The following is a 27,793-nucleotide window of genomic DNA, read 5'->3' on the forward strand; positions in this document are numbered from 1 at the left end:
TCTAATTGTGGGAGGAGTGCGTGCGTGTGTGTTCCGGTGGGGGGGGTGGGGAGGTGGTGGGGTGGAGCAATGTCGGCCTCGTCGCTCGGGGCGGCGAGATCGCAGGTGGGCCGCCCGCCGATCAGCTCCGAGGGGGCGGCATCACATACCTTCCCGGCGGCAAGGTCATCAATTATTTTCGCCTCATACTCTGGGTGCGCGATCTGGGTTAGTGTGCGCACGTCCTCGGCATAATCTCGCAGATCCTCACCTGGCTGGCGGCGGCGCGCCTCTAAGGCCGCCTGCGCCTCCTCCTCATCATGCGTGCCGAAGCGTAGTTCAAGCCGGCGCATTAATTCCCCCCAATGGGTTTGTGCGCTTGTGGGCAAAGCCTCTACAAAGTCGGCTGCCCGCCCATCCAAGTGCATCTCCAGCTGCTGCAACGCCTCCGCGTCCGTCCAGCCATTAAAATTCTTCGCACCTCTGATGCTGCGGGGAAACGATTTCCATCACGGAATCCCCTTGCCCGTGAACGTGCATTTTATCTTAGCCTGGGGTGGGGCGCCTCTCTCCCTTGGGGGTGCGGGGGATCGTACCACCTCTGACACCAATATGTTAGGGTCGTCGGCCCCCGGGATCTCTCCTGCCTGCGACCCTGTACGCGAAGTACCGACGCCCCCAGACTCTCCACTAGGGTGGGAGCTGCTGCCGCTGCACTCCTCACCGGGCGGGGAAAGGTCACCGCGCTCCTGTTCCCACCCCTGTGCTGTCCCCCCCCGAGTCTGGGTTTCCTGCCGGTGAGGCATCACCCTCGACCGACCTGGGACCCGCTAGCACTTCGCCGGAACCCGAACGCGACGCTCCCCGCCCGCGCAGTCCCACGCACCAATCACACACGGGTAACAGGGGGTTAGAGGTTGGAGGGTAAGCGACGTCGTTCGTACCCACTCCGGCGATTGGGGGGATTGGATTAAATTGGTTTAAAGGGCTATGCGATGGGCATGCGTGCGAGATGGGTATCCGCTCGCAACGTGGGAGTCCGCAGCCGACGGTTTGTAGCGCACACACCCCACGCGGCGCCGCTCCACACACGTGGCGACCACCGCGAACAGCAAGCGCACCCACGCTTCCACTCTCTTTCCACACCCTCGCAAATACCACACCAGTCCGTTATTTAATCGCCGACGATTTATTCCACCGGGTCGGCCAGCCCTTATTTAACCGAGTCAGTCGGGATCAGCGGGGCAGTACCAATCCATCTCTCGATACTCGTCACTATACTCTACCTGTAATTCTCCCCTTAACCCTCTCAGGTTTTCTTTTTAACCTAAGTCCCAACTCCCTCTTTCTCTGCCTCCCTTACTCACGGTTTGTCGTCACTGTCGGCTGGTCCTAGCGGCGCGTCGATACGTCCCACGGACTTTCGCGCGGCTGGACTCGGGAGTTGACGGGCCTGGGGTTGACTCGAGTAGCCAGAGACCCTTTTTCGTTCGCCCTGACTCGCTTTATTCTTTCAACATCAAAGGGGCTACCTGGTGCCGACTCGCGGGCCAATCAGCTCACTAGGATCACCCGCCAATCGGTAGGCCCATCTGTATCCCAGCATCCCCTGGGCCGTTGCTTTCAGCGACGTCTGCATCTAAATTTACCTGCTCAGCGGTCATCCAACCAGAGGGCGGACCCTGCTTTCTTGCCACTCGTGGCTCCGCCCTCACCCCTACCTGCCGTGCCGACCCGTGTGCGTGAGGTGCGTACTAACCGCGGTGGCGGGGCAGCCCCGTCGTGAACATGTCATTTCTACTCAAGTCACGGCGCCACAGTGTGTGTTAGTGTCGGAGGAGACCATCCAATTCCCTGGCCGCAGGAAACCGTGAAGATTATCCCTTTACAAGGGTTTCTGGGTGAAAACCTGTCGGCCAGGGTGTCTCCCCACGCGCTCTAATGGTGGGGGAAGTGCGTGCGTGTGTGTTTCGGTGGGGGGGGGGGGGGTGGTGAGGTGGAGCAATTTCAGCCTCGCCGCTCGGGGCCGGCGAGATCGCAGGTGGGCCACCCGCCGATCGGCTCCGTGGCGGCGGCATCACACATAGTGTGAACGCGATATCGGAATAGGCGACAATTTCTCATGGGGCGAATTTATACTTCAGTGATCGTGATTTTTAATTTTTACAAGAAGTGAAATACAACCGAGTTTAAATGTATTTTCGGGCACGAACTAACATTTTGCACGTATATATAAAAGTAAGCGCCTAGCATGGATGACTCGTGCAGTATAACTGATGATCATCTCAATGCCAAGAGAAAAGATATATATATATATAAATCCCTGTGATCACCTCTTTCCGGCATTTTTGCGTATTACAATAAAGTACAGTTTCTTCACTTTATTTAGATTGATGCAGAGCACTGTAAAGTTGTTTTCGGAAACGTTTTTGCTTGAGAAAATAAAATCCGTTGAAGACATCAACGGCGCTCAAAGGTACTACTGCATTGTGATGCGGCATTCTGAAATGATACAAACTATGCACATTTTGTTGATTAAGAAGAGGAGTTGACGACTCGAGATCAGTGCACGCTGCCAACCAACCAGCACGCGCCTCTTCGCACGTCACGACTCCGCTGACCAGTGAGCGCGCGCTCTGCGCTACATAAGCCGCCTTCTCCCCGCCTGTGAGAATATCTTTGCTCTCACCAAGCCATGGCTCATACCAAGCAGACGGCTCGTAAGTCCACGGGCGGCACGGCTCCACGCAAGCAGCTCGCCACAAAGGCAGCCCGAAAGAGCGCTCCGGCCACGGGCGGCGTCAAGAAGCCTCACCGCTACAGGCCCGGCACTGTCGCTTTGCGCGAGATCCGCCGTTACCAGAAGTCCACCGAGTTGCTCATCCGCAAACTGCCATTCCAGCGCCTCCTCAGGGAGATCGCGCAGGACTTCAAGACCGACCTGCGCTTCCAGAGCTCCGCTGTCATGGCTCTGCAGGAGGCCAGCGAAGCGTACCTTGTTGCGCTCTTCGAGGACACCAACCTGTGCGCGATCCACGCCAAGCGCATCACCATCATGCCCAAGGACATTCAGCTCGCCCGCCGCATTCGTGGTGAGCACGCTTGATCGCCCAGCTCGGCCCTCAAAGCACAATACAAAGGCTCTTTTCAGAGCCACCACTTTCGCATGAAAAAGCTAACTTGTGTGTCCTTTAAAGTCCGCATGCCTGTTACGGCGACCTTCGTTTGCCAGTCACGGCTATCACGAGTCACAAGGCTTAAGCGACCAAGTTCATTTTCTATACCCCTATGTTCATATTTTGCAATATCACAAGTCCGTGTTGTTTTTAAGCGTTGTGAAACCATGTCTACATAATGTACAGTAAACGGCTGATTTCGGTGAAATACATGAACTATTAAACGCTGTTTAAAGCTCAAGCTGAAAATACGTTCGCATTTTGCAAACTAAGAGACTGAGTTATTCACGCACATATATTTCTAGGCATTGCCTGAAGAGGTGGTTAAATTAATATATATACACCGTATAGGCGCGTGGGATATCAATCATGAGCTCAAGGCTATCACAATGATATCTTATAACCAATGAGGTCCCTCAAATGATGATTATAATAAATAATACATTGATAGTGGTGGAATCAGCTTGCCGCTGAATTTGTTTACGGTTAACTCTATCATGCTTAAAACTTGAACATATTAAGTACGTGTATCGCATTGTTTCATTCATAATATGTGTCCGCATAAAAAAAAATATATGGATATATATAATTAAAGTCAACATCTAATCATCGCGTCCCGGCTTTTCATTGGTCTCTCAGGAGAGGGCGGGACCAAACGAGAGGAGCCATTCAGCAGCGACGCGCTATACGATCCTCTTCTCAGCTATAAAAGTTGCGCAAGGCGGATGATCATCACAACTCGTGCTTGCTTTGTCTCCAGTGCTCTTAGTAGTCTCGGTCCCCTCACCATGTCAGGACGCGGCAAGACCGGTGGCAAATCTCGCGCAAAGGCAAAGTCCCACTCTTCCCGCGCCGGCCTGCAGTTCCCCGTGGGCCGCATTCACAGGCTGCTCCGCAAGGGCAATTACGCCCAGCGGGTCGGCGCTGGAGCACCCGTCTACCTGGCAGCCGTGCTCGAGTATCTCTCTGCCGAGATCCTCGAGTATCTCTCTGCCGAGATCTCTCTGCCGTATCTCTCTGCCGAGATCCTCGAGCTGGCTGGGAATGCCGCCCGCGACAACAAGAAGACGAGGATCATCCCCCGAAACCTGCAGCTCGCGGTGCGCAACGACGAGGAGCTGAACAAGCTCATGGGCGGCGTGACCATCGCCCAGGGCGGTGTGTTGCCAAACATCCAGGCGGTGCTGCTGCCCAAGAAGACCTCTCAGGCAAAGAAGTGAACGCGCCGCCGCCTCTACCACCACAATAACGGCTTTTTCAGAGCCACCCACTTCCTTGAAAAGAGCTCGGACAGTCGTACACAGGGGTTGTGTTATTAGTAAGGACACCGTCGTCTCGTGGCCCTCGTCCCAAATTACTCGCAATTAAACGAATGCTCTGCTCATTATAGATACCCCTTTTCTCTTATTTAGGAACGGTGTTTGAGCAGCATTCCAACATTGCATCAATCATTAAACATGGTTTAGAATAAATTGAGGGCGTTAGTATTTTAAGAAAGTATTGTCTTTTTAAGAAAAAAAACCCCGTTTTTAAGCGGTCAGATGGCATAGGCTATTTGACGCCATCACCTTACAGTACACACGCACGAATTGACTGAAGTTTTTTTTTTCCGGAAATGAGCGATGGAGGGCTTAAAAGGGACTGGGACGTGTGTTGCTGTGCGTTGGTGCAATACATAAGTGCTTTAACCATTCTACAACTCCTTCACAATGAATAATTTACTACAGTATAGAGTTATAATTAATGATTGACACATAACATAAGTAGCCTAGGATTTCGAGGTTTTTTTTTGCATCGTTATGAACACCTTGGTACTTTTCTCGCCTTCAAACAAATGAAGAGGATTCGTAGAAAAGTTGAAACACTGCTTGAATTCACCAACGCACAGCAACACTCGTTCCAAACCAACCCCTAACACCCGTCCCACAGCCCCCTTTAACCTCTACATCCTTGCTCCCAATACACATCCACGTCTGATACGCCTCTGGACCTGGTGACGTCATTTGCCCTTTAACTTTTGACTCGTCCAGATTATTCCCGCGCGTGTGATTGGTGCGTGTTCCTGAGAGCGGAGATGTCGTGTCTGCGTTGTGCATGTGCGTAAAAGTGGCTCGCAGATCCCTTACACAATAAATTCCATCAACAGATTGCTTGCGTAATCCTTGAAATAATGGGTCAGATACTCGCTGCACTTCGACTCGTCACACGGACGTTCGAGTGGCTGGGAAGTCGACGGGCCCGAGCCTGGCTTGAGTAAAATACGAACTAACTCTTATCCCTACCTTATCTCCTATTTTTTTAAAGTCCTCTACATCAAAGATAAATCGGTGCTAATCCGCTGGCCTCCCGTACAATCAGGTGCCTCGGATTTACCGCCACTCTCCCCCGACCGGTGATCTCTCAAGACTTCCGCTTTTTACCCTCTAAACAAGCGCATCTGTCCTCCCAATCAGAGGATCGGCCCTGTTTTCCCGTCGTTCGTGACTCCGTCCCTCCGCTACCTGCCTGCTGACCCGTGTGTGTTGTGTGTGCTTTCTACCCGCGGTGGCTCAGCAGCCCTGTCGTGACCATGTAATTACAACCAAAGTCACGGTGCCGCGGTGCACGTTTGAATCGGGGGAGGTCGCCCAATTCCCTGGTCGCAGGAAACCGTGAAACTTGGTCCCATGAGAGATCTTCTAGGTGAAAACGTGTGGGCCACGTGACCTCCCCTCGGCGCTCTATGTGGGGGTGTGTGTGTGTGTTCATGTGTGGGGGGTGGTGAGGGAAGAGCAGTGTCGGCCCCGTCGCTCGGAGGTGGCGGCGTCGCGGCCACGGCGTCGGCAGGACGGCTTCGCTGCTGCGTCATCACAGTTGCAGGCACGGCTCTGACGGAGCGGCTTCGCTGCTGTGGCACCACAAGATCGAAAGAGAGAGTTGGGATTTAAGCGTAAAAGCCTAGGGAGGTTAATTTGAAATAGGCGGGACAGATTGGGTCTTAGACCGTCGGGAACAGGTTAGTTATTCTACTAATATTGACTCCGGGCTACATAATAATTAGCCTCGGACTCGCCGGGAATAAAATGTTAGTGATCAATAACCTTGTCGTGTGGTGTCTGCGAGTGTGGGAAGAGCGCATGGCGGTGTGAGTCCGCTAGTCGTAAAACGAAGATTTGCGCGCAAATAACTCTATTGAGGCGGCCAGTGTGCGCGCACCCGACCAAAGTTCCTGCGTCATTGTGCCCTGTGTTTGTGCGTGAGTGCGTATTTTCCCACGTGTTTGCGCTCGCCCACGCGTGTTCGCTCGGGAATTAACGCGCAGGCATTATCGCCCGTAGTGTGCAGGGGATTGACGCGCGAATATTACCTAGTAAATTGAGCGGGGGGGGGGGGCGGCGAGTGAGGCTGCGTAGTAGCTCCTTACCCACGCCAGCGCCGGCGCCGCAGCTGGTCTATTTTCTGCGCGTGTACGTGGTGAGCGACGGTAGACTCGCACGGCTACGCACGGGATTATTAATAAGGCCATTTTTAGCGCGTGCATGAGTTGGCCAATGGGGCGGGTGGCTGCACGTACCCGAGTGTGGGCAGCGGCGCGCACGGGCACTCCCGTGCAAGGAGTCTGGGAGTGTGTGTGAATGACCCGAGGTGGCCGAGAGCCAGGCAAGTGTTTCGTCTCACAGGGGGGATGCAGAGGCAGCGAGGTGGAAGCTACGAGCGGCAGCAGCGAGGAGGGAGGAAGAGGAGGAAGGGGGAGAGGAGTCGGGGGGCAGCAGCCCCTAACAGAGTCACTTGAGTTGAATGTGAGTGGTGATGATTGCGCGCCGTGTGTGATGCCGCCGCCACGGAGCCGATCGGCGGGTGGCCCACCTGCCATCTCGCCGCCCCCGAGCGGCAAGGCCGACATTGCTCCACCTCACCACCCCCCACCCACCCCCCCCACCGAAACACACACGCACGCACTCGCCCCACCATTAGAGCGCGTGGGGAGGCACCCTGGCTGACAGGTTTTCACCCAGAAGCCCTCATAAAGGGATAATCTTCACGGTTTCCTGCGGCCAGGGAATTGGACGGTCTCCTCCGACGCTAACACACACCGTGGCGCCGTGACTTGAGTAGAAATGACATGTTCACGGCGGGGCTGACCCGCCCCCGCGGTTAGTATGCACCTCACGCACACGGGTCGGCAGGGCAGGTAGGGGGGAGGGCGGAGCCACGAGCGGCGGGAAAGCAGGGTCGCCCTCTGGTTGGATGGCCGCTGAGCAGGTAAATTTAGATGCAGACGTCGCTGAAAGCAACGGCCCGGGGGATGCTGGGATACAGATGGGCCTACCGATTGGCCGGTGATCCTAGCAAGCTGATTGGCCCGCGAGTCGGCACCAGGTAGCCCCTTTGATGTAGAAAGAATAAAGCGGGTCAGGGCAAAGGGAAAAAGGTCTCTGGCTACTCGAGTCAACCCCAGGCCCGTCAACTCCCGAGTCCAGCCGCGCGAACGTCCGTGGGACGTATCGACGCGCCGCGAGGACCAGCCGACAGTGACGATGAACCGTGAGTAAGGGAGGGAGAGAAAGAGGGAGTTGGGACTTAGCTCAAAAATAAATCCTGAGAGGGTTAAGGGGAGAAGGACAGGTAGAGTATAGTTCCTACTATCGAGAGATAGATTGGTCCTGCCCCGCTGATCCTGACTGACTCGGTTAAATAAGGGCTCGCCGACCCGGTGGAATAAATCGTCGGCGATTAAATAACGGACTGGTGTGGTTTTTGCGAGGGTGTGGAAAGAGAGTGGAAGCGTGGGTGCGCTTGCTGTTCGCGGTGGTCGCCGCGTGTGTGGAGCGGCGCCGCGTGGGGTGTGTGCGCTACAAACCGTCGGCTGCGGGCTTCCACGTTGCGAGTGGATATCCATCTTGCACGCATGCCCATCGCATAGCCCTTTAAACCCATTTAATCCAATCCCCCCAATCGCCGGAGCGGGTACGAACGACGTCGCTTACCCTCCGACCTCTAACCCCCTGTTACCCGCGTGTGATTGGTGCGTGGGACTGCGCGGGCGGGGATCGTCGCGTTCGGGTGCCGGCGAAGCAACTAGCGGGTCCCAGGGCGGTCGAGGGTGATGCCTCACCGGCAGGAAACCCGGACTCGGGGGGGGACAGCACAGGGGGGGGGGGAACAGGAGCGCGGCGACCTTTCCCCGCCCGGTGAGGAGTGCAGCGGCGGCAGCTCCCACACTAGTGGAGAGTCTGGGGGCGTCGGTACTTCGCGGACAGGGTCGCAGGCAGGAGAGATCCCGGGGGCCGACGACCCTAACATAATGGTGTCAGAGGTGGTACGATCCCCCGCACCCCCAAGGGAGAGAGGCGCCCCACCCCAGGCTAAGATAAAATGCACGTTCACGGGCAAGGGGATTCCGTCATGGAAATCGTTTGCCCGCAGCATCAGAGGTGCGAATAATTTTAATGGCTGGACGGATGCGGAGGCGTTGCAGCAGCTGGAGATGCACTTGGATGGGAGGGCAGCCGACTTTGTAGAGGCTTTGCCCGCAAGCACACAAACCCAGTGGGGAGAATTAATGCGCCGGCTTGAACTACGCTTCGGCACGCATGATGAGGAGGAGGCGCAGGCGGCCTTAGAGGCGCGCCGCCGCCAACCCGGTGAGGATCTGCGAGATTATGCTGAGGACGTCCGCGCACTAACCCGGATCGCGCACCCGGAGTATGAGGCAAAAATAATTGATGACCTTGCCGCCGGGAAGGTACAGCGATATTTGATGCGTACCCCGTGGTGGCAACCAAATGTAGACGGGGCGCGCCTCCCCTTCGACACCCTTGTCGAGCGCGCGTAAATGTGAGAAGCTCTCCGGTGAGCGCACGCAGCCCCGAGGGCGGGGACGGGAGTGCGCCGTGGCGAGCTTAATCTCCGGCGAGGAGGAAGAGGAGCTCGCCATCGCGACAAGGGGACAGGCAAGGGAGCCCCCGAGACCCCGGGAGGCAATACCCGGATGGGTAGCCGGGATACAGACCAGCATCGGGGGAATGGAGGACAAAATGGACCCAAGTATGACCAAGCTGCAGTCCTCCTTCGGGACCATCCAGTCCGAGATGGGGAAGATGCGCTCCACGATGGGGGGGCTAGCTGGGAGGGTAGCCCGACTAGAAGCAGAGTCTGGGCAGCGGCGCACTGGGGGGAGAGGGAGCGGGCAGGGTGCCCACTACGGAGCCGCCACCCCCCCCCCCCCCCCCGGGCGTGTTATATGTGCGGCCGTCAGGGGCATCTCGTGAGAGACTGCCCACAGATCGCCCGCGCTAGATATACCAAAGGGTTAAACGCCAACGCCCCCTAGAGAATGGACCACCTAGGGGTGCAATCGACGCGGTCCCGACACATATCCACGACAATGGGAATAATGGCGAGTGAGTGATCTTCACACAGGTTCCAGCGACAATGCCCGTGGACGCGGTGACTCCTGGCGACTGGCTACGGGAGCTGGTGGCAGGAATCACGGGGGCCACGTCGCTGGTAGAAGGGCAGGTTAACGGAATGCGTACCCGGATCCTGCTGGATACGGGGGCGGTGGCCTCGCTTTTGAGCGCGGCGCACTGCAGCGCGGTCGGGGTCGACGTGAGCCACCTGCAGGCCCCGGACCGTGCACTGCACACGGGCAGCGGAGACGGAATGGGGCTCTTGGGGAGGGCCAACCTGGAGGTCTGCATAGGCCACCAGGTGTGCACCCAGGAGTTCTACGTCTCGAGTGTGCTGTGCCACGAGTGTATCGCAGGTACCGACTTCCTGGAAAAGCTGGGGCTCAACGTGCAGCCCCGACAGCGGTGCGCCACCGTGGAAGGCAGCGGGGAACGGATTCCATTCCTGGGACGGGAGCCGAATCACCCCCGCTTCACACCCGTGGCCGCTACCCTGACTACGGCCGTCACCATCGGGCCGCTCGCCGAGATGCTGGTGCCTGTGGCGACACCCTCCACCGACCACGCGCACCGACCATCGTGGGAGGTAATGCTAACCCCTCACCCGGAGTTGGGAAAACGATACGGGGATGTGGGGTCAGCCACGTTGGTAAACGCCGATGGGGGCCGATTGTTTATGCATGTGTTTAACCCCCACGGCACCCCAGCAATACTACGATGGCGCACCACAGTAGCCACCGTGCACCCCCTACACGCGCACCACTCCAGCGACTCGGTATTTGCACTCTGGGCAGAGGACCCCGGTCGCCCCGAGGACCACCAGGACCTGGCCTGGCGAGTCGGCCCAACTCCCCACGCCGAGGTCGTCCCCCTTCTTGACGCGGTACACGTACCTTGGGCAGATTTACCCAAAGGAGAGGCCGATCAGCTACGCGGGTTACTGCGGGAGTACGCCAACGTGTTCAGCGAACACGATTCAGAAGTGGGTCGCACAGATCTCGTTAATCAGCAAATCGACACCGGGGCCGTCCGACCCATAAAACTCCCCGCGTACCGCGTGGGCGCACCCGAACGCGCCCAGATCAAAGAGGCGGTCGAAGACATGCTCCGCGATAACATAATTCAGCCCTCGGCGAGCCCCTGGTCTGCCCCGGTGGTACTAGTAACGAAAAAGGACGGGTCAACCCGGTTTTGCGTCGATTACCGCAAACTAAACGCAGTCACCCTCGGCGACGCCTTTCCCATACCGCGCATCGACGACACCTTTGACAGCCTCCCCGGAGCGCGGTATTTTTCCACCCTCGATCTCGCGTCCGGGTACTGGCAGGTGGAGATGACGGAGGAGGATCGGCCAAAAACCGCATTCACCACCCCGATGGGACTATTCGAGTTTCGAGTACTCCCGTTCGGGCTCACCAACGCGCCCGCAACGTTCCAGCGGCTGATGGAGTTGGTGATGCGGGGCTTGCAGTGGGAGCAATGCCTGATTTACCTGGATGATGTGATCGTGTTCAGTCGATCTCTGTCTGAGCACTGGTCCAGGTTACGGGAGGTGTTCCAGCGACTGCGAGCGGCTCATCTCAAGCTCAAACCGCGTAAGTGTTACATCGCACAACGCGAGGTGGGGTACCTCGGACATCGCATCAGCGAGGCGGGGGTGCGCACCGATCCGGACAAGGTACGCGCCGTAGTGGATTGGCCACAGCCAAGGAACCTGACGGAGATAAGATCATTTTTGGGGCTCGCCACCTATTATCGTCGATTTGTAAAGGGATTCAGCGAGATTGCACGCCCCCTCACCCAACTCACTTCCCCTAAGAACCCCTATCAGTGGACGGAGGCCTGCCAGACGGCCTTCACCACCCTCAAAGACCACCTCACCCACACCCCCACACTGGCTTTTTGGGGGCTACCGTCCCCCGCCATCACTGAATTGTCGGCGCCGTTGCCCACCGACTCCCCCGTTCCATCCATACCGCTACCTCACCGGCTGCTCTGTCAGGTCCAGACTACCAACCCCTAATGCCTCGCCCCCCTGTACCTCTGCCTGGGATGTCGACCGCGTTTGTGTAGCTTAATTAGCGGCTCATGCGCTCGCGATGCGTTGCCCTGTTCAATGGCGGCGTGTCGCGGTGAGCGCGCTCGCAAAGCATAACCCCGTCCTGCACGGGAATAAACAGGCGCGGCCCGCCCCCGTGGGATTCCCTCCCACCCACGCTCCACGCGCTTAAGCAAAAACAACCACGCCGCAATTACTTTGCTCCGATTTAACGGGCTGTTTACACAGCTGCGTTTTCGCACACGCCAGGTGCTTAATTTGCTATTAGACAATAGCGCGAGTGCGCGCCCGACACCCCGTCACACAGGCGCGCGAGCGCAAAGAGCTACTGTAGGCTATTGCGCAGGTACACGAGCGCTGGGCACCACCGAAGATATTCGTGTAGGTACGCGCGCGCTGAACAATACTGTAAACGATCGTACCGGTACCGGCACTAAGCACGTTCTACTCCCTTATTCGCTGCAAACAGCTGCGTATGCGCGCGAACACAAAACACTCTATACCCACTCGTACCGGTATGCGAACACCAAACACTCCGTCTCCCTCCTCGCACTCACAGTGACCACGACACAGCTTTATCCTATTAGTGGTTTTATTCCCCGCGAGTATCGAACTAGACAGTGTGTGTCAGTACGGACCAGCAGGACAGGTCTAACCTCTCTCGCTACTGCCTGATACTTAATGGACCTGTCTGCCCTCTATTTTCTCTCCGAATTTCGTCCTTTGTCTTACCTCTCTCCCTCGTACTTACGGTCCGACCTCGCAGCGATGGAGGTCGTGGATAGATGATGCTGTAAACAGAATCTGGCTGTTCTCTGCCCCGTCTCACGGACGTGCGAGTAACAGTCAGGAGACGGCTCCCCGATCCCTCCCTCCTGTTGATCTCCAGTCAAATAAAAAAAATGGCCCCCTGCTTCAACAAAGCGTCCATTTTTAAGCTCCTTTCAAAGCCCTCGCAGCGCCCATCCGCAGTGCATCACGGGTCAGGCCGTTAATGCGCAGTGCATCATAGGCAGGGCCGTTAATCCGCAGTGCATCATGGGTAGAGACGCTAGCCCGCGGTGCACCATGGGTAGAGACGCTTAACCCACGCTGCCCCTCTCCCCACCTGTCTCCTTGTCCGTGTGTGTCTTGAGCATATCCTCACTGCGGTTCTCAGTGAGTTCGCCGTGGTCATTTAATTCTAAGTTAAGCCACGGCGCCGCAGTGCCATTTGGCCTGGGGGGGGGGGGGGGTTGCCTGCCAATTCCCTGACCCTGAGAAACCGTGGAGCACCCCCACGAGGGGGGCTCTCGGGTAAAAACTCAGGGCAGGTGCCCCCCTCCCTCCCCATGAGGCCTTACTTGAGTGTGTGTTTAGGTGGGGGGGGGGGGGGTGGCGGGGGAAGTGCTGTGATGGGAGCCGGATGGCTTCTCGGTCGCAGCAGCACAGCGACGGCTCCGGTTTCGACGGAGCGGCTTCGCTGTTGTGGCACCACATAGCCCCCCGAGGTGCCAGTCCCCGTCCCGGGTTGACTGGAGCACCTCGCCTGGGTTTGCTCCCACGAGGTAGCGCCGCGGGGTCCGCGGGACTCGTCCAGTCCTCGTGGCCGGCCTCGGGGGTGGTGGCTCCGTCTCCCGGAGTTCGGGTGGCGGTCTCCTCCTCCACTCCAGCGGTTTTCCTTGGTCCTTGGCACCTGCGGGCTGGGAGACAAACTCGGGGGCGGTAGGGTTCAGGGGCCGTCGTCCCCGTCCTCCCTGGCCCGGGTCAGGACCCCCCGGGGCCCTGGGCTCCGTGGGGCCCATATACCGTGCGAGGCCCCCGGGTATGGGGGGTGTGGGGACCCCGGGGTTTTGGGGTACTCGAGCAGCTGGGTTCTCCTTCGCTGGGGCCGCCCTCCATGGTTTTAGTCGCCGGACGTTGACCACCATCTCCCGGCCTCTCTCCCCCCCTTGAATCAGTACCATCCAGGGGGAGATCTGTCGTCCCACGGTCCAGGGTCCCCGCCAGTAGGTGGTTAGCTTGCCCGCCTGCCCGGCCCTGACGCGAGGGATGTGCAGCCATACCTTAGAGCCCGCCAAGTAGAAAGGGGGCTCCATTCGGGGTCGGGTCCCCTGCTCCTGCCTCTGGTGTGCGGCCTCGCCTTGCGGGTAGGCCCGGCCCCTCGCTCCTCGTAGGGTCTCCATCAGGTGCTCCACGGGGCCGCTCCCTTCCTCCCATTGCGGCGGAGGGACACCGAACAGCAGATCTGTGGGTAGGCGAGACTCACGACCAAACATCATTAGGAACGGGGTCTGTCCCGTAGATGTGTGTACCGTGGTGGTGTCGGCGAACAGAGCATAGGGGAGGTGTTCGTCCCAGTCCCGTTGATTCGGGGCCGCCATGCAGGTTCATCCTCTCTACCATCCCATTTGCCTGGGGGTGGTACGCCGTAGTTCGGTCCTTCTGGATCCCGAACTCCCGGCACAGCGCCTGGAATAGCTCTGCCTCGAACTCACTACCCTGGTCGGTAATGACTCGTTCGGGGATCCCGTGCTTCAGTAAGTAGTGTTCCACGAACGCTCGGGCCACTACGAGGGCTGTCTTATCGGGGATGGCCACCGCTACGGGATAGCGTGTGAAGTACTCCACCGCTACGAGAATATATCGGTTGCCCAGGTGGGATCGCGGGAACGGCCCTTGCAGGTCGATCCCAACCAGCTGATTCGTTCGACTGACGCGAACGGTCTCAGGGGTACCTGGTATCGTGCTGGTTTCGGTCCGCATTGCTGGCACGTGCGGCAGCCTTGTACCCAGGCGGCCACGTCTTGTGCTAACTTGGGCCAGAGATACTGGCGACGCAGGGTTTCCCGAGTGCGCCGTTCCCCGTCATGGCCCCCGAGCTGGTGGTCGTGCACCAGTCTTAGCAGCTGGGGTCGCACCTGGGCGGGAACACAGATGCACCCAGGCTGGCCGGCTTCGGTCAGCTCTCGTACTACCCCGTTCTGCACGCACAACCGGGCGTACAAACCACTCCAGGGTCCTGGTAGGGCGTCCTTCTTCTCCCGTAGGGCCGCTTCTACCGCCGCCAGATCCGGATCCCGCAGCTGGGTCCGTCTCAGCTGCACGTCGTCCAGGCCCGGAAAGGCGCAGCCGACGTCCTCCTGGATCCGATCGGGTGGGGTTTGCTGACCCGTCGGGCCCCGGGGTGTGGGCCCCGTGCCCGCCGAGTGGTCCCCCGGGTCCCTGGTTCCTCCTACCGGGGTCTCTGTGGCACATACTGCACTGCCTCTCGCCGGGGGAGGGTTAGTCTCGGTGCGCTCCTGGGGGCCTGCCACCTGCCGGCAACGGCCCCCCGTGAAGCACGGGCAGACTTCCTCCAACCTTGTCTCGGCGCACACCGCGGGCCGCCTTGACAAGGCGTCCGCGTTTGCGTGCGTACGCCCAGCTCGGTACTCTATTTGCAGGTTGTACTCCTGCAACTGCGCCAGCCATCGCGCCATCTGCCCCCGCGGTTCCTTGAATGTAAGGAGAAACTGCAGGGCATAATGGTCGGTGCGCACCCGACATTTCCTGCCGTACAAATACGGTCGGAACTGTTTACACGCGAAGATCACGGCATACAGTTCTTGACGGGTCACGCAATAATTCAGCTCGGCCCCACTCAGGGTCTGACTGGCGTATGCGATGACCCGCTCCGTCCCACCCTGCACCTGTGACAGCACCGCACCCAGCCCACTGCTGCAGGCGTCGGTGTCCAAGATAAAATCCGTGGTGAAATCTGGGAAAGCTAGGATGTGGGTGTGGGTGAGGTGGTCTTTGAGGGCGGTGAAGGCCGTTTGGCAGGCCTCCGTCCATCGATAGGGGTTCTTAGGGGAGGTGAGTTGGGTGAGGAGGCGTGCAATCTCGCTGAATCCCTTTACAAATCGACGATAATAGGTGGCGAGTCCCAAGAATGACCTGATCTCCGTCAGATTCCTGGGCCGTGGCCATTCCACTACGGCGCGCACCTTTTCCGGATCGGTGAGCACCCCCGCCTCGTTGACTCTGTGTCCGAGGTACCCTACCTCGCGCTGCGCAATGTAGCACTTACGTGGCTTGAGCTTGAGATTGGCTGCTCGTAGTCGCTGGAACACCTCTCGCAACCTGGACCAGTGCTCGGACAGAGATCTGCTGAACACTATCACGTCATCCAGGTAAATCAGGCACTGTTCCCACTGTAAGCGCCGCATTACCAACTCCATCAACCGCTGGAATGTCGCGGGCGCGTTAGTGAGTCCGAACGGAAGCACTCGAAACTCGAACAGCCCCATCGGGGTGGTGGACGCCGTTTTCGGCCGATCCTCCTCCGCCAACTCCACCTGCCAGTACCCGGACGCCAGATCGAGGGTGGAAAAATACCGTGCTCCTGCGAGGCTGTCAAAGGTGTCGTCGATGCGCGGTATGGGGAAGGCGTTGCCGAGGGTGACTGCGTTCAATTTTCGGTAATCAACGCAGAATCGGGTCGACCCTTCTTTTTTCGTCACTAGCACCACCGGGGCAGACCAGGGGCTCGTCGAGGGCTGAATTATGTTATCACGTAGCATGTCCGCGACTGCCTCCTTGATCTGGGTCCGTTCGGGCGCACCCACCCGGTATGCGGGGAGTTTGATCGGTCGGGCTGCACCTGTGTCAATTTGGTGCTTAACAAGGTCTGTTCGGCCTACATCTGAATCGTGCTCACTGAACACGTCGGCGTACTCTCGTAACAACCCGCGCAGCTGATCGGCCTCCCCCTTAGGTAAATCTGCCCAAGGCACATGTAACGCATCATGCAGGGGAGCGATCTCGGCCCCGGGGGTTGGGCCGACCCGCCAGGCCAGATCCTGGTTGTCCTCGGAGTGGCCAGGGTCTTCCGCCCAGAGTGCAAACACCGAGTCGTTAGAGTGGCGCGCATGCAGGGGGTGTATGGTGGCTACTGTGGTGCGTCGTCGTAGCATCGCCGGGGTACTGTGTGGGTTGAACACCCGCATGAACAGTCGGCCCCCATCTGCGTTTACCAGCATGGCTGACCCGACGACTCCGTACCGCGCTGCCAACTCCGGGTGAGGAGTTAGCATTACCTCGCCCGATGGTCGGTGTGTGGGGTCGGCGGAGGGGGTTGCCACTGGCACCAGCATCTCGGCGAGCGGCCCGATGGTGACGGCCGAAACCAGCGTAGCGGCCACGGGTGTGAAGCGAAGGCAATTCGGTTCGGGTCCAAGGAACGGGATCCGCTCCCCGCTGCCCTCCGCGGTGGCGCATCGCTGGCGGGGCTGCACATTGAGCCCCAGCTTTTCCAGGGGTCCGTACCTGCAATACACTCGTGGCACAACACACTCGAGATGTAGAATTCCTGGGTGCAGACCTGGTTTCCGAGACGGACCTCGAGGGAGATCCTTCCCAGCAACCCCATCCTGCTCCGCTCGCTGTGTGCAGCGCGCGATCCGGGGCCTGCAGGCGGCTCACGTCAACCTCGAGCACGCTGCAGTGTGCGGCGCTCACGAGCGAGGCTACGGCCCTCGTGTCCAGTAGGATCCGGGTGCGCTGTCCGTTCACCTGTCCTTCCACCAGCGACGTGGCCCCCGTGATTCCTGCTACCAGCTCCCGCAGCCAGTCGCCCGTCCTCACCGCGTCCTTGGGTGTTGTGGTTGGAACCTGTGTGGGGGTCACTCGCTCACCATTATTATTATCGCCGTTTTGTTTCGGGACCTCATTGATTGCACCACTAGGTGGTCCATTCTCTAGGGGGCGTTGGCGTTTTAACCCTGGTGCCTTGCTAGCGCGGGCGATCTGGGGACAGTCCCTCACCAGGTGCCCTCGCTGGTCGCACAGGTAGCATGCTCGGGGAAGGGCGGCGGCCCCGTAGGAGCCTCCCCGCCCGCTCCCTCTTTCCCCTCCCGTACGCCGCTGCCCAGACTCCGCCTCTAGTCGGGCTACCCTCCCGGCCAGCCCTCCCAACTTGGTCTGAACCGTCTCTACCGTAGTCTGCAGCGTAGTCATATGTGCCCGTACTTGGGTTACCTTGTTGTCCACTTGGGTAACCTTGTTGTCGATCCCCCCGATGCCCGCCTGTATCCCCGCTACCCATCCCGCGGTGGTCTCGCGGGATACCGGAGGCTCCCTTTCCCGACCCCCTACCGTCCTGGCGAGCTCCTGTTCCTCCTCTTCCTCCTCGGTGGACAGACTTGCGATGGTGCACTCCCGTCCCAGTCCTCGGAGCTGTGCGCGTTCGCTAGAAATTCTTTCACATTTGCGCGCGCGCTCGACAAGGGCATCAAAGGGGAGGCGCGTACAGTTCACGTCTGGCTGCCACCACGCCGTGCGCGTTAAGTATCGCTGGATTTCCTCTGCGGCCAGCTCCTCAATCGCTTCCGTGGTGTACCCCGGGCGTGCGATCTTTGTTAGCTCACGCACATCCTCGGCATAATCGCGCAGGTCCTTGCCGGGTTGGCGACGGCGTGCCTCTAAGGCCGCTTTTGCCTCCTCCTCATCGCGCGTACCGAAGCGCAGATCAAGTCGGCGCATCAGCTCCTCTAGCTGTGTCTGCGCGCTTGCGGGTAGGGCTTCCACAAAATCGGCTGCCCGCCCATCCATATTCATATTAAGTTGACGTAGCGTCTGCGCGTCCGTCCACCCATTAATTTCCTTAGCCCCTAGGACGTTGCAGGCAAATGCTTTCCACGAAGGTGTACCCCGGCCAGTGAATATATGCCTTATTTTCGCGTGGGGTAATGCGGGGGTTCGTACCGCTTCTGACGCCAAACTGTGGGGGCTACCGTCCCCCGCCATCACTGAATTGTCGGGGCCGTTGCCCACAGACTCCCCCGTTCCATCCATACCGCTACCTCCCCGGCTGCTCTGTCAGGTCCAGACTACCAACCCCTAATGCCTCGCCCCCCTGTACCTCTGCCTGGGATGTCGACCGCGTTTGCGTAGCTTAATTAGCGGCTCGTGCGCTCGCGATGCGCTGCCCTGTTCAACGGCGGCGTGTCGCGGTGAGCGCACTCGCAAAGAAAACCCTGTCCTCCACGGGAATAAACAGGCGAGGCGCGCCCCCGTGGGATTCCCTCCCACCCACGCTCCACGCGCTTAAGCAAAAACAACCACGCCGCAATTACTTTGCTCCGATTTAACTGGCTGTTTACACAGCTGCGTATTCGCACACGCCAGGCACTTAATTCGCTATTAGACAATAGCGCGAGTGCGCGCCCGCCACCCCGTCACACAGGCGCGCGAGCGCAAAGCGCTTCTGTAAGCTATTGCGCAGGTACACGAGCGCTGGGCACCACCGAAGATATTCGTGTAGGTACGCGCGCGCTGAACAATACTGTAAACGATCGTACCGGTACCGGCACTAAGCACGTTCTACTCCGTTATTCGCTGCAAACAGCTGCGTATGCGCGCGAACACAAAACACTCTGTACCCACTCGTACCGGTATGCGAACACCAAACACTCCGTCTCCCTCCTCGCACTCACAGTGACCACGACACAGCTTTATCCTGTTAGTGGTTTTATTCCCCGCGAGTATCGAACTAGACTGTGTGTGTCAGTACGGACCAGCAGGACAGGTCTAACCTATCTCGCTACTGCCTGATACTTAATGGACCTGTCTGCCCTCTATTTTCTCTCCGAATTTCGTCCCTTTGTCTTACCTCTCTCCCTCGTACTTACGGTCCGACCTCGCAGCGATGGAGGTCGCGGATAGATGATGCTGTAAACAGAATCTGGCTGTTCTCTGCCCCGTCTCACGGACGTGCGAGTAACAGTCAGGAGACGGCTCCCCGATCCCTCCCTCCTGTTGATCTCCAGTCAAATAAAAAAAATGGCCCCCTGCTTCAACAAAGCGTCCCTTTTTAAGCTCCTTTCAAAGCCCTCGCAGCGCCCATCCGCGGTGCATCACGGGTCAGGCCGTTAATGCGCAGTACATCATGGGTAGGGCCGTTAATCCGCGGTGCATCATGGGTAGAGACGCTAGCCAGCGGTGCACCATGGGTAGAGACGCTTAACCCACGCTGCCCCTCTCCCCACCTGTCTCCTGGTCCGTGTGTGTCTTGAGCATCTCCTCACTGCGGTTCTCAGTGAGTTCGCCGTGGTCATTTAATTATAAGTTAAGCCACGGCGCCGCAGTGCCATTTGGCCTGGGGGGGGGGGGGGTTGCCTGCCAATTCCCTGACCCTGAGAAACCGTGGAGCACCCCCACGAGGGGGGCTCTCGGGTAAAAACTCAGGGCAGGTGCCCCCCTCCCTCCCCATGAGGCCTTACTTTAGTGTGTGTGTGTTTAGGTGGGGGGGGGGGGGGGTGGCGGGGGAAGTGCTGTGATGGGAGCCGGGTGGCTTCTCGGTCGCAGCAGCACAGCGACGGCTCCGGTTTCGACGGAGCGGCTTCGCTGTTGTGGCACCACAGCATTCCCCGATTTTACCACCGACTTTATTTTGGACACCGACGCCTGCAGCAGCGGGCTGGGTGCGGTGTTGTCGCAGGTGCAGGAAGGGGTGGAACGGGTGATTGCGTACGCCAGCCGGACCCTGAGCGGGGCCGAGCTGAACTACTGTGTGACCCATCAGGAATTGTACGCTGTGATCTTCGCGTGTAAGCAGTTTCGGCCGGTGGGCACCGAGACGGGGGCGGAGGAGGCTTGCCCGTGCTTCACGGGGGGCCGTTACCGGCAGGTGGTGGACCCCCAGGGGCGCACCGAGACTAACCCTCCCCCGGTGAGAGACAGTGCGGTTTGTGCCACAGAGACCCCAGTAGGAGGAACCAGGGGCCCGGAGGACCACTCGGCGGACACGGAGCCCTCACCAGGGGGCCCGACGGGTCGCTCAACCCCACCCGATCGGATCCAGGAGGACGTCGGCTGTGCCTTCCCGAGCCTGGACGACGACCAGCTGAGGCAGATCCAGCTGCGAGATCCAGATTTAGCGGCGGTAGAGGCGGCCCTACGGGAGAAAGAGGACACCCTGCCAGGGCCCTGGAGTGGTTTGTATGCCCGATTGTGCGTGCAGAACGGGGTGGTACGGGAGCTAAACGAAGCCGGCCAGCCGGGGTGCATCTGCGTCCCCGCCCAGATGCGACCCCAGCTGCTGAGATTAGTGCACAACCACCCGCTCGGGGGCCATGACGGAGAACGGCGCACTCGTGAAACCCTGCGCCGCCAGTATCTCTGGCCCAAGTTGGAGCAAGACGTGGCCGCCTGGGTGCAGGGCTGCCGCGCGTGTCAGCAATGCGGGCCGAAACCGGCGCGATACCAGGAACCCCTGAGGCCGTTCCGCGTCAGCCGGACGAACCAGTTGGTCGGGATCGACCTGCAGGGGCCATTCCCGCGATCCCACTGGGGCAACCGATATATTCTTGTAGCGGTGGAATACTTCACACGCTATCCCGTAGCGGTAGCCATCCCTGATAAGACAGCCCTCGTAGTGGCCCGAGCGTTTGTGGAACACTACGTACTGAAGCACGGGACCCCCGAACGAGTCATTACTGACCAGGGTAGTGAGTTCGAGGCAGAACTATTCCAGGCACTGTGCCGGGAGTTCGGGATCCAAAAGGACCGAACTACGGCGTATCACCCCCAGGCAAATGGGATGGTACCAGACCCTAGCGGGGAAGCTTAAACACATGGCGGCCGCGAATCAATGGGACTGGGACGAACACCTCTCCTATGCGCTGTTCGCCTACGCCACCACAGTACACACCTCCACGGGACAGACCCCGTTCCTAATGATGTTTGGTCGCGAGTCTCGCCTGCCTACAGATCTGCTGTTCGGTTTCCCTCCACCGCAACGAGAGGAGGGGAGCCGCCCCGTGAAGCACTTGATGGGGACCCTGCGAGAAGCTAGGGTCCGTGCCTACCCGCAAGGCGAGACCGCACACCGGCGGCAGGAGCGGGGCGCCCAACCCCGGATGGAGCCCACCTTCTACTCGGCGGGTTCTAAGGTATGGCTGCACACCCCTCGCGTCGGGGCCGGGCAGGTGGGGAAGCTAACCACATACTGGCGGGGGCCCTGGATGGTGGGGCGACAGATCTCCCCCTGGACGGTACTGATTCAGGGGGGGGAGAGGGGCCGGGAGATGGTGGTTAATGTTCGGCGACTAAAACCATGGAGGGCGTCCCCAGCGAGGGAGAACCCCGCCGTTCAAAGACCCCAAAACTCCGGGGTCCCCACACCCCCGATACCCGGGGGCCTCGCAGAGTATATGGGCCCCACGGGGTCCCGGGCCCCAGGGGGTCCCGGCCCAAGCCAGGAGGGACGAGGACGGCGCCCTCTGAACCCTACCCCTCCCGAGTTTGTCTCCAAGCCTGCAGGTACCCAGGGCCGGAGGGAACCATTGGAGTGGAGAAGGAGACCGCCGCCGGAACCCCAAGAGACGGAGCCACCACCGGCGAGACCAGCCACGAGAGCCGGGCGAGTCCCGCGGACCCCGCAGCGCTACCTTTTAGGGGCAAGCCAGGCGAGGTGCTCCAGTCAACCCGGGATGGGGACTGGCACCTCGGGGGGCTGTGTGGTGCCGCCGCAGCGGAGCCGCTCCAGCGGAACCGCGCCCACTACTGCGGCGCCATCACCTATGCCGCGGATTTCCTGCCACTCTCCCGTGGCCGGTGCCTTCTCAGACGTCCGCGTTTTGGCCCCTGCACAGTCGTGAAGCCGCTGCAGCAGGGCCACTCTGCCGAGGTCGTGCCCACCGCCGCAAAGCCTCCACCGGGGGATGTCGACGCCGACGCTGCGCACCCTCACCACCCCCCCCCCCCCCCACACGAACGTACACACGCCCCACGTAGAGCCAGGAGGGGAGGTCACCCGGCTGATAGGTTTTTGTCCAGAAGTCCCTAGTGGGATCGAACTTCATGGTTTCCTGCGGCCGGGAAATTGGGCGATCTTCCCCCCTGTAGCTGACATGCACTGTGGCGCCGCGACCTGATATTAAAGTTGCATGGTCGCGGCAAGGGCCATCGAACCACCGCGAGTGGAGCCTCACACATGCACGGGTCAGTGGACTGGTAGCGGGAGAACAGAGAGCGGACGTCGGTGAGATCACTGCGGCGACGTCATCTGAGCTGGGATCCGGACAAGGAAAGGGCGGGAGAATCCGAGCCCCTGATTGGCCGGGAGTCCAAGGGTCGGAAAGAGTAAAAATTCCTTTGTTGTAGGTAGGATAAAAAGGAGGGGGATCGGGGTAGCAGGGGGGTTCTTCTGGTTCAAGATCATCGCGGTCCCGGGAGCAGGAGAGTCAGCCATCCGAGACGTCCGTGAGACGTACTCCAGCATCGGCAGGCTTGTCGCCTCATTCCCTCACAGCGGTCAGTACATCGGGAAGTAAGTACGAGTGAGAGAGGCGTAAGTTCAGCCGTTTTACATCCAGGATAGAGAGCGGGGCGAGCGGTAGGGGAAATCGACTCGTAGACCTCCGAGGGATAGGTTAGCGTCCACTGACCATACCATCACAGGTAAATAAAATTCGCTAGTGGGGGGAAAAAACTGTGTTGCGTGGTCTTTTGGGAGTGTGAAGTGGAGGGCAGTGTGCGCTGGGTGTCTACGTGTATGCGCGGCTGTGCACCTCGAGACGAAGCGTGGGGTGTTTACGTGTCCGCACGATTGCCCACCATAGTGCTTAGCGATCGCGTACCTGGGTGGCGGTACCACCCGCACACGGGTCTGGTCGCGAGATAGCGAGTTAGAGCGCCGAGCGCGCGCGTATTCACGCGACTGTTTGAGCGGGACCTTTAACTCAGAGCCAAGCGAGCGTCCCCAATCAGCGGCGCGCGCACGGCAGAAACCCCGCCCGCCCGTCCCCCGGCTCCAACCCCTTCGTGTGCGATTGGTCTGTTCACGGCAGAGGGTAGGGGCGTGTTTGTTATTGTCGGCACACGTGGAGCGCGGGTGGGAGGGAAACACGCGCCGCGCCTGTTTGTTTACGGGCGGGACGAGATTTACTGGCGAGCGCGCTTACAGCCCCACCCCGCCTTTGTACAGTGTAACGCATCGCAAGCGCGGAGCGTACGAGCCGCTAATTAAACAATGCAAACGCGGTCTACATCCCAGGCAGAGGTACAGGGGGTCGAGACGTTAGGGGTCGTTAGTCTGGACCTGACGGAGCAGCCGGAGGGTAGCGGTGTGAGTGGAACGGGGGAGTCGGTGGGCAGCGGCCCCAACAATTCAGTGATGGCGGGGGACGGTAGCCCCCACATAAAAACGAAGTTTTGAAATGGCGGAAACTGCTCCTGCTCACCACCAGCTGCGGCTACTTCAGCGCTTAAAAGCCCCAAGAAGAAGCGCACCGCTCCAAAGGCCAAGAAGGTCGGCCTCAGCGTGTCAGAGCTCATCCTCAAGGCTCTCGCCAGCAGCAAGGAGAGGAACGGCGTCTCTCTTCCTGCGCTCAAAAAGTCGCTCGCTGCCGGAGGATACGACGTGGAGAAGAACAATGCCCGCGTGAAGTTTGCCATCAAGAAGCTCGTGGCCAAAGATGCCGTGGCGCAAGTGAAGGGCAGCGGAGCGTCTGGCTCTTTCAAACTCAACAAGAAGGAAAAGGCTGCCGCAAAGGCGAAGCCCAAATCGTCAACGGCAAAGCCCGCAGCTAAAAAGCCCGCGGCAGCCAAGAAGGTGAAGAAGCCTGCGGCAGCCAAGAAGGCCACGCCCAAGAAGTCTCACAAGAAAGCAAAGAAGTCCGCGGCTGCCAAGAGCCCCAAAAAGGTGAAGTCGGCTGTTAAGCCCAAGAAGGCGGCAAAGAGCCCAGCCAGGCCCAAGGCTGTGAAGCCCAAGGTCGCTAAGCCCCAGACCATCAAGGCAAAGGCCGCCAAACCCAAGGTGGCCAAGCTCAAGAAGGCCGTGGCCAAGCCCAAGAAGGCCGCGCTAAAGAAGTGAATCCGATCGGACGATGCGCGATTCCCTCCACCCCAACGTCTCTTTTCAGAGCCACCCACTTAGTTCAAAAAGTGAACCAGATGTTGCTGCGCTTCAATTAGTTAATCGTTAACACCTGACAGTGTATTGCATTGAAGCTTTATGCGTGCCATATTCTGTAAGTCAAACCCATTTACGGCGTGGCGATGGTTGCTCGCCGTGCCTCGGCCCTGATCAAGGAGCTCGACGGTGCAGTTAAATCGTGAGGATTTGTGTAGATTGGATAAGTTACATACATTCGCCAAATTATCTTGACATTTTACCCACTTGATGTGTTTTAAGCATTGATGTGATGGGAGTAATCGAGCCCGAAAGCAGGGATCATAAACAGGCGAGGCAGGTGGCAGCTCCCTCACTCGAACTGAGTGCAGAGTAATCTCAGCGACGTCCGTATTCTCGCTGCCGATTCTAATCTAAATCCAGATTCAAAATCGATGCATTCTTGACGAACCGCCAATTTTGATTATGTGTTGAACCTCTTCATTCCGTCATGATGTTACTGGTGCCAAATATGGTATTTAGTCTAAAAATGTATTGATTCCAGACAACTTTACTCAATTTGCCTCCTTTCGTTCGTTGTGCCTTTTCAATATTTTTTGTTTTGTAAAAATTGCAGTCCACCATCTACACTTCTCAATTAAAAATTATTTCCATTCGTAATTATCGCATTGTTTTTGCATTTGACTGCAGGTATTGTGACTGCAGGTATTGTGGTTAATGCATACACGAATCATTGTAATAAGGTTTCAGCTTTGTTGCAAGAAAAAAGGGGAAAAAACCCTATTAAATGCCTTTCTTACTTTGGGACTAGTTGGTGACGTTCACTCAACTATTGTGTTGGAAGCCGATTAAGATGCACATCTTGTTCTACTTGAAAACAAGACCTTAGATCGATTATTCACTCCACGTGCAATCTTGCAACAGATCGCGTCCCTCTCGCGTTCGCTGCGGGTGTGCCGAAATCATTACAGTGCTTCGAAGAAGAGTCATAGCCCGAAACGTCTCATACATTTCAAGGAAGTGTTATTGACGACGGTAGAGGGTTTATTTCGTCACAGAGTTAAAGGTCAGAGGTTTAAGGCGGAGCCATCGTGGAGGGCAGAGGTGGTCGGTGACGTCACCACGCTCCGGGTATAAAGGCGGCTGCTGCAGGCTGGGAGCGCCATCTCTCGCGAGCTTTGTCAGCAGGATAACAGTGTTAGTCGGAATGTCTGGACGCGGGAAAGGCGGTAAGGGGCTCGGTAAGGGAGGCGCAAAACGCCATCGTAAGGTGCTGCGCGACAACATCCAGGGAATCACCAAGCCCGCCATCCGCCGCCTCGCTCGCCGGGGCGGTGTGAAGCGCATCTCGGGCCTCATCTACGAAGAGACCCGCGGCGTCCTGAAGGTCTTCCTTGAGAACGTCATCCGCGACGCCGTCACCTACACGGAGCACGCCAAGCGCAAGACCGTCACCGCCATGGACGTGGTCTACGCCCTCAAGCGCCAGGGCCGCACTCTCTACGGCTTCGGAGACTGAGTGCCTATCTCTCGCGCACTAAACCAACCCAAAGGCTCTTTTCAGAGCCACCCACCTCTTCTAAACTGCTTGCACGCCAGTGTTACCAAACCGTTCACGAAAGAAACACTTTATTAATGGGTTGTTGCTCGCCAATTCCTCGTGAGCGTGAACCGGGCTCTTCTCGTGGACGCGCGGTGGCTCGAGGTGCCGTCTGCTGCCGCTCTGCTCGGTTACGATGTTTTCTTGTTCATGTTTTTTTGCGTGTTGCGGTTGCACTCGATTTAAGAGCCGAATGGCTCACAGGGCTTTACCAAATGAATGAAACTGAGAACTGAGGTTCACGCAGAGATCGTTTGCTTGTTGAGTTAGCGAATCTTCATCTGCTTCCAAATGAATGAAAGAAATCACAATATTCAAGACACGTCACATTTAACAAGGCGCAAATCTTGAACGCGTTAATACAGTACACATTTCTGGTATTTTTGCGTGAATTATTTTCAGCTGCAGCCGATTCCGATATTACGATATTACATTTGGCGCCACAATCTTACAGCACACTCGTCCTAATTGACGTAGCGCGCCAGAATGCTAATCTCCACCCGTAAAATACAGCACAACAGCGAAGTTATTTTTCCACACCGAGCGCATGTATTTTTCCAAATTGCGTTCATAAAACGCCCGTGCTGTATTAGACGAGTTGTGAAACAAAAAATAAGCAAAAAAGCCACGCTAAAAAAACAAAAAACACAATACTGCATTGGGTTTTCTTGTCATCCTTTTAAAACCAAAAGCAATGCCATGGCTGCAATTCACTAATATACATGTTTGTACATTACATTGTGTTATATTCACAAGTCTTTTTTGCAGTAAAAAAATTAACGATATTAAAGTGAACATCGCGTCCGCGTTTCTCATTGGAGGCTGATGGAGAGGGATGGTACTAAAAGAGCCACTCCGCAGCGCCGCGCACTACGATCCTCTGGTTTGCATCTCGCCTCCTATAAAAGGAGATCAACGCGCGTACGACAGGCACACTCGTTCTCGTCCTGTTAGGGTCGCCGGCCCCCGGGACCTCCCCTGCCTGCGACCCTGTCCGCGAAGTCCCGACGCTCCCAGACTCTCCACTAGTGTGGGAGCTGCCGCCGCCGCACTCCTCCCCGGGCGGGGAAAGGTCGTCGCGCTCCTGTTCCCCCCCCCTGTGCCGTCCCGCCCCGAGTCCGGGTCTCCTGCCGGTGGGGCATCACCCTCGACCTCCCTGGGACCCGCTAGCGCTTTGCCGGCACCCAAACGCGACGCTCCCCGCCCGTGCAGTCCCACGCACCAATCACACGCGGGTAACCGGGGGGTTAAAGGTCGGAGGGTAAGCGACGTCGTTCGTGCTCACTCCGACGATTGGGGGGATTGGATTAAACGGGTTTAAAGGGCTATGCGATGGGCATGCGTGCGAGATGGGTATCCGCTCGCAACGTGGGAGTCCGCAGCCGACGGTTGGTAGCGCACACACTCCACGCGGCGCCGCTCCACACACGCGGCGACCGCCGCAAACAGCAAGCGCACCCACGCTTCCACTCTCTTTCCACACCCGCGCAAAAACCACACCAGTCTGTTATGTAACGACAACCACGACAGTAAGCGCACCCACGCTTCCGCAAAAACCACACCAGTCCGTTATGTAACCGCCGGGATCAGCGGGGCAGGACCAATCTGTCTCTCGATAGTCGGCACTACAATCTACCTGTCCTCCCGTTTACCCTCTCCTGTTTTGCTCTTAAGCTAAGTCCCAACTCCCTCTCTCTCTCTCTTACTCAC

At 58.4% G+C, this 27,793-nt stretch overlaps 4 protein-coding genes across 4 annotated transcripts; all 4 read left to right on the forward strand.

The window, feature by feature from the left end:
- Nucleotides 1-2,674: 2,674 nt before the first annotated feature.
- On the forward strand, nt 2,675-3,085 carry LOC142929405 (histone H3-like). The gene has a single exon (XM_076070824.1). It carries the CDS (start codon nt 2,675-2,677, stop codon nt 3,083-3,085), a length of 411 nt encoding a protein of 136 aa, XP_075926939.1.
- A 665-nt stretch (nt 3,086-3,750) lies between these two features.
- Nucleotides 3,751-4,375, forward strand: LOC142929598 (histone H2A-like). The gene has a single exon (XM_076071181.1). It carries the CDS (start codon nt 3,881-3,883, stop codon nt 4,373-4,375), a length of 495 nt encoding a protein of 164 aa, XP_075927296.1. The 5' UTR covers nt 3,751-3,880.
- A 4,785-nt stretch (nt 4,376-9,160) lies between these two features.
- Nucleotides 9,161-24,444, forward strand: LOC142929599 (uncharacterized). The gene is made up of 3 exons (XM_076071182.1): nt 9,161-9,268; nt 20,431-20,511; nt 23,788-24,444. Exons 1-3 carry the CDS (start codon nt 9,161-9,163, stop codon nt 24,442-24,444), a joined length of 846 nt encoding a protein of 281 aa, XP_075927297.1.
- A 1,151-nt stretch (nt 24,445-25,595) lies between these two features.
- LOC142929406 (histone H4-like) lies at nt 25,596-26,425 on the forward strand. The gene has a single exon (XM_076070825.1). The coding sequence runs from the start codon at nt 25,691-25,693 to the stop codon at nt 26,000-26,002; it is 312 nt and encodes a 103-aa protein (XP_075926940.1). The 5' UTR covers nt 25,596-25,690; the 3' UTR covers nt 26,003-26,425.
- Nucleotides 26,426-27,793: the final 1,368 nt, after the last annotated feature.

The sequence above is a fragment of the Petromyzon marinus genome, chromosome 31 (assembly GCF_048934315.1).
Source record: "Petromyzon marinus isolate PM22_M1 ecotype Great Lakes invasive population chromosome 31, UKy_Petmar_22M1.pri1.0, whole genome shotgun sequence".
In the NCBI taxonomy this organism is placed as follows: domain Eukaryota; kingdom Metazoa; phylum Chordata; class Hyperoartia; order Petromyzontiformes; family Petromyzontidae; genus Petromyzon; species Petromyzon marinus.

Bases quoted from the DNA above. Each gene is read 5' to 3' on its own strand.
- LOC142929598 (XM_076071181.1), top strand. From the start codon at position 3,881: ATGATCATCACAACTCGTGCTTGCTTTGTCTCCAGTGCTCTTAGTAGT.
- LOC142929405 (XM_076070824.1), top strand. From the start codon at position 2,675: ATGGCTCATACCAAGCAGACGGCTCGTAAGTCCACGGGCGGCACGGCT.
- LOC142929406 (XM_076070825.1), top strand. From the start codon at position 25,691: ATGTCTGGACGCGGGAAAGGCGGTAAGGGGCTCGGTAAGGGAGGCGCA.
- LOC142929599 (XM_076071182.1), top strand. From the start codon at position 9,161: ATGGAGGACAAAATGGACCCAAGTATGACCAAGCTGCAGTCCTCCTTC. The intron at 9,269-20,430 runs GTAGCCCGACTA...GATCGGATCCAG, and splicing joins TGGGGGGGCTAGCTGGGAGG to GAGGACGTCGGCTGTGCCTT. The intron at 20,512-23,787 runs GTAGAGGCGGCC...ACGAAGTTTTGA, and splicing joins GAGATCCAGATTTAGCGGCG to AATGGCGGAAACTGCTCCTG.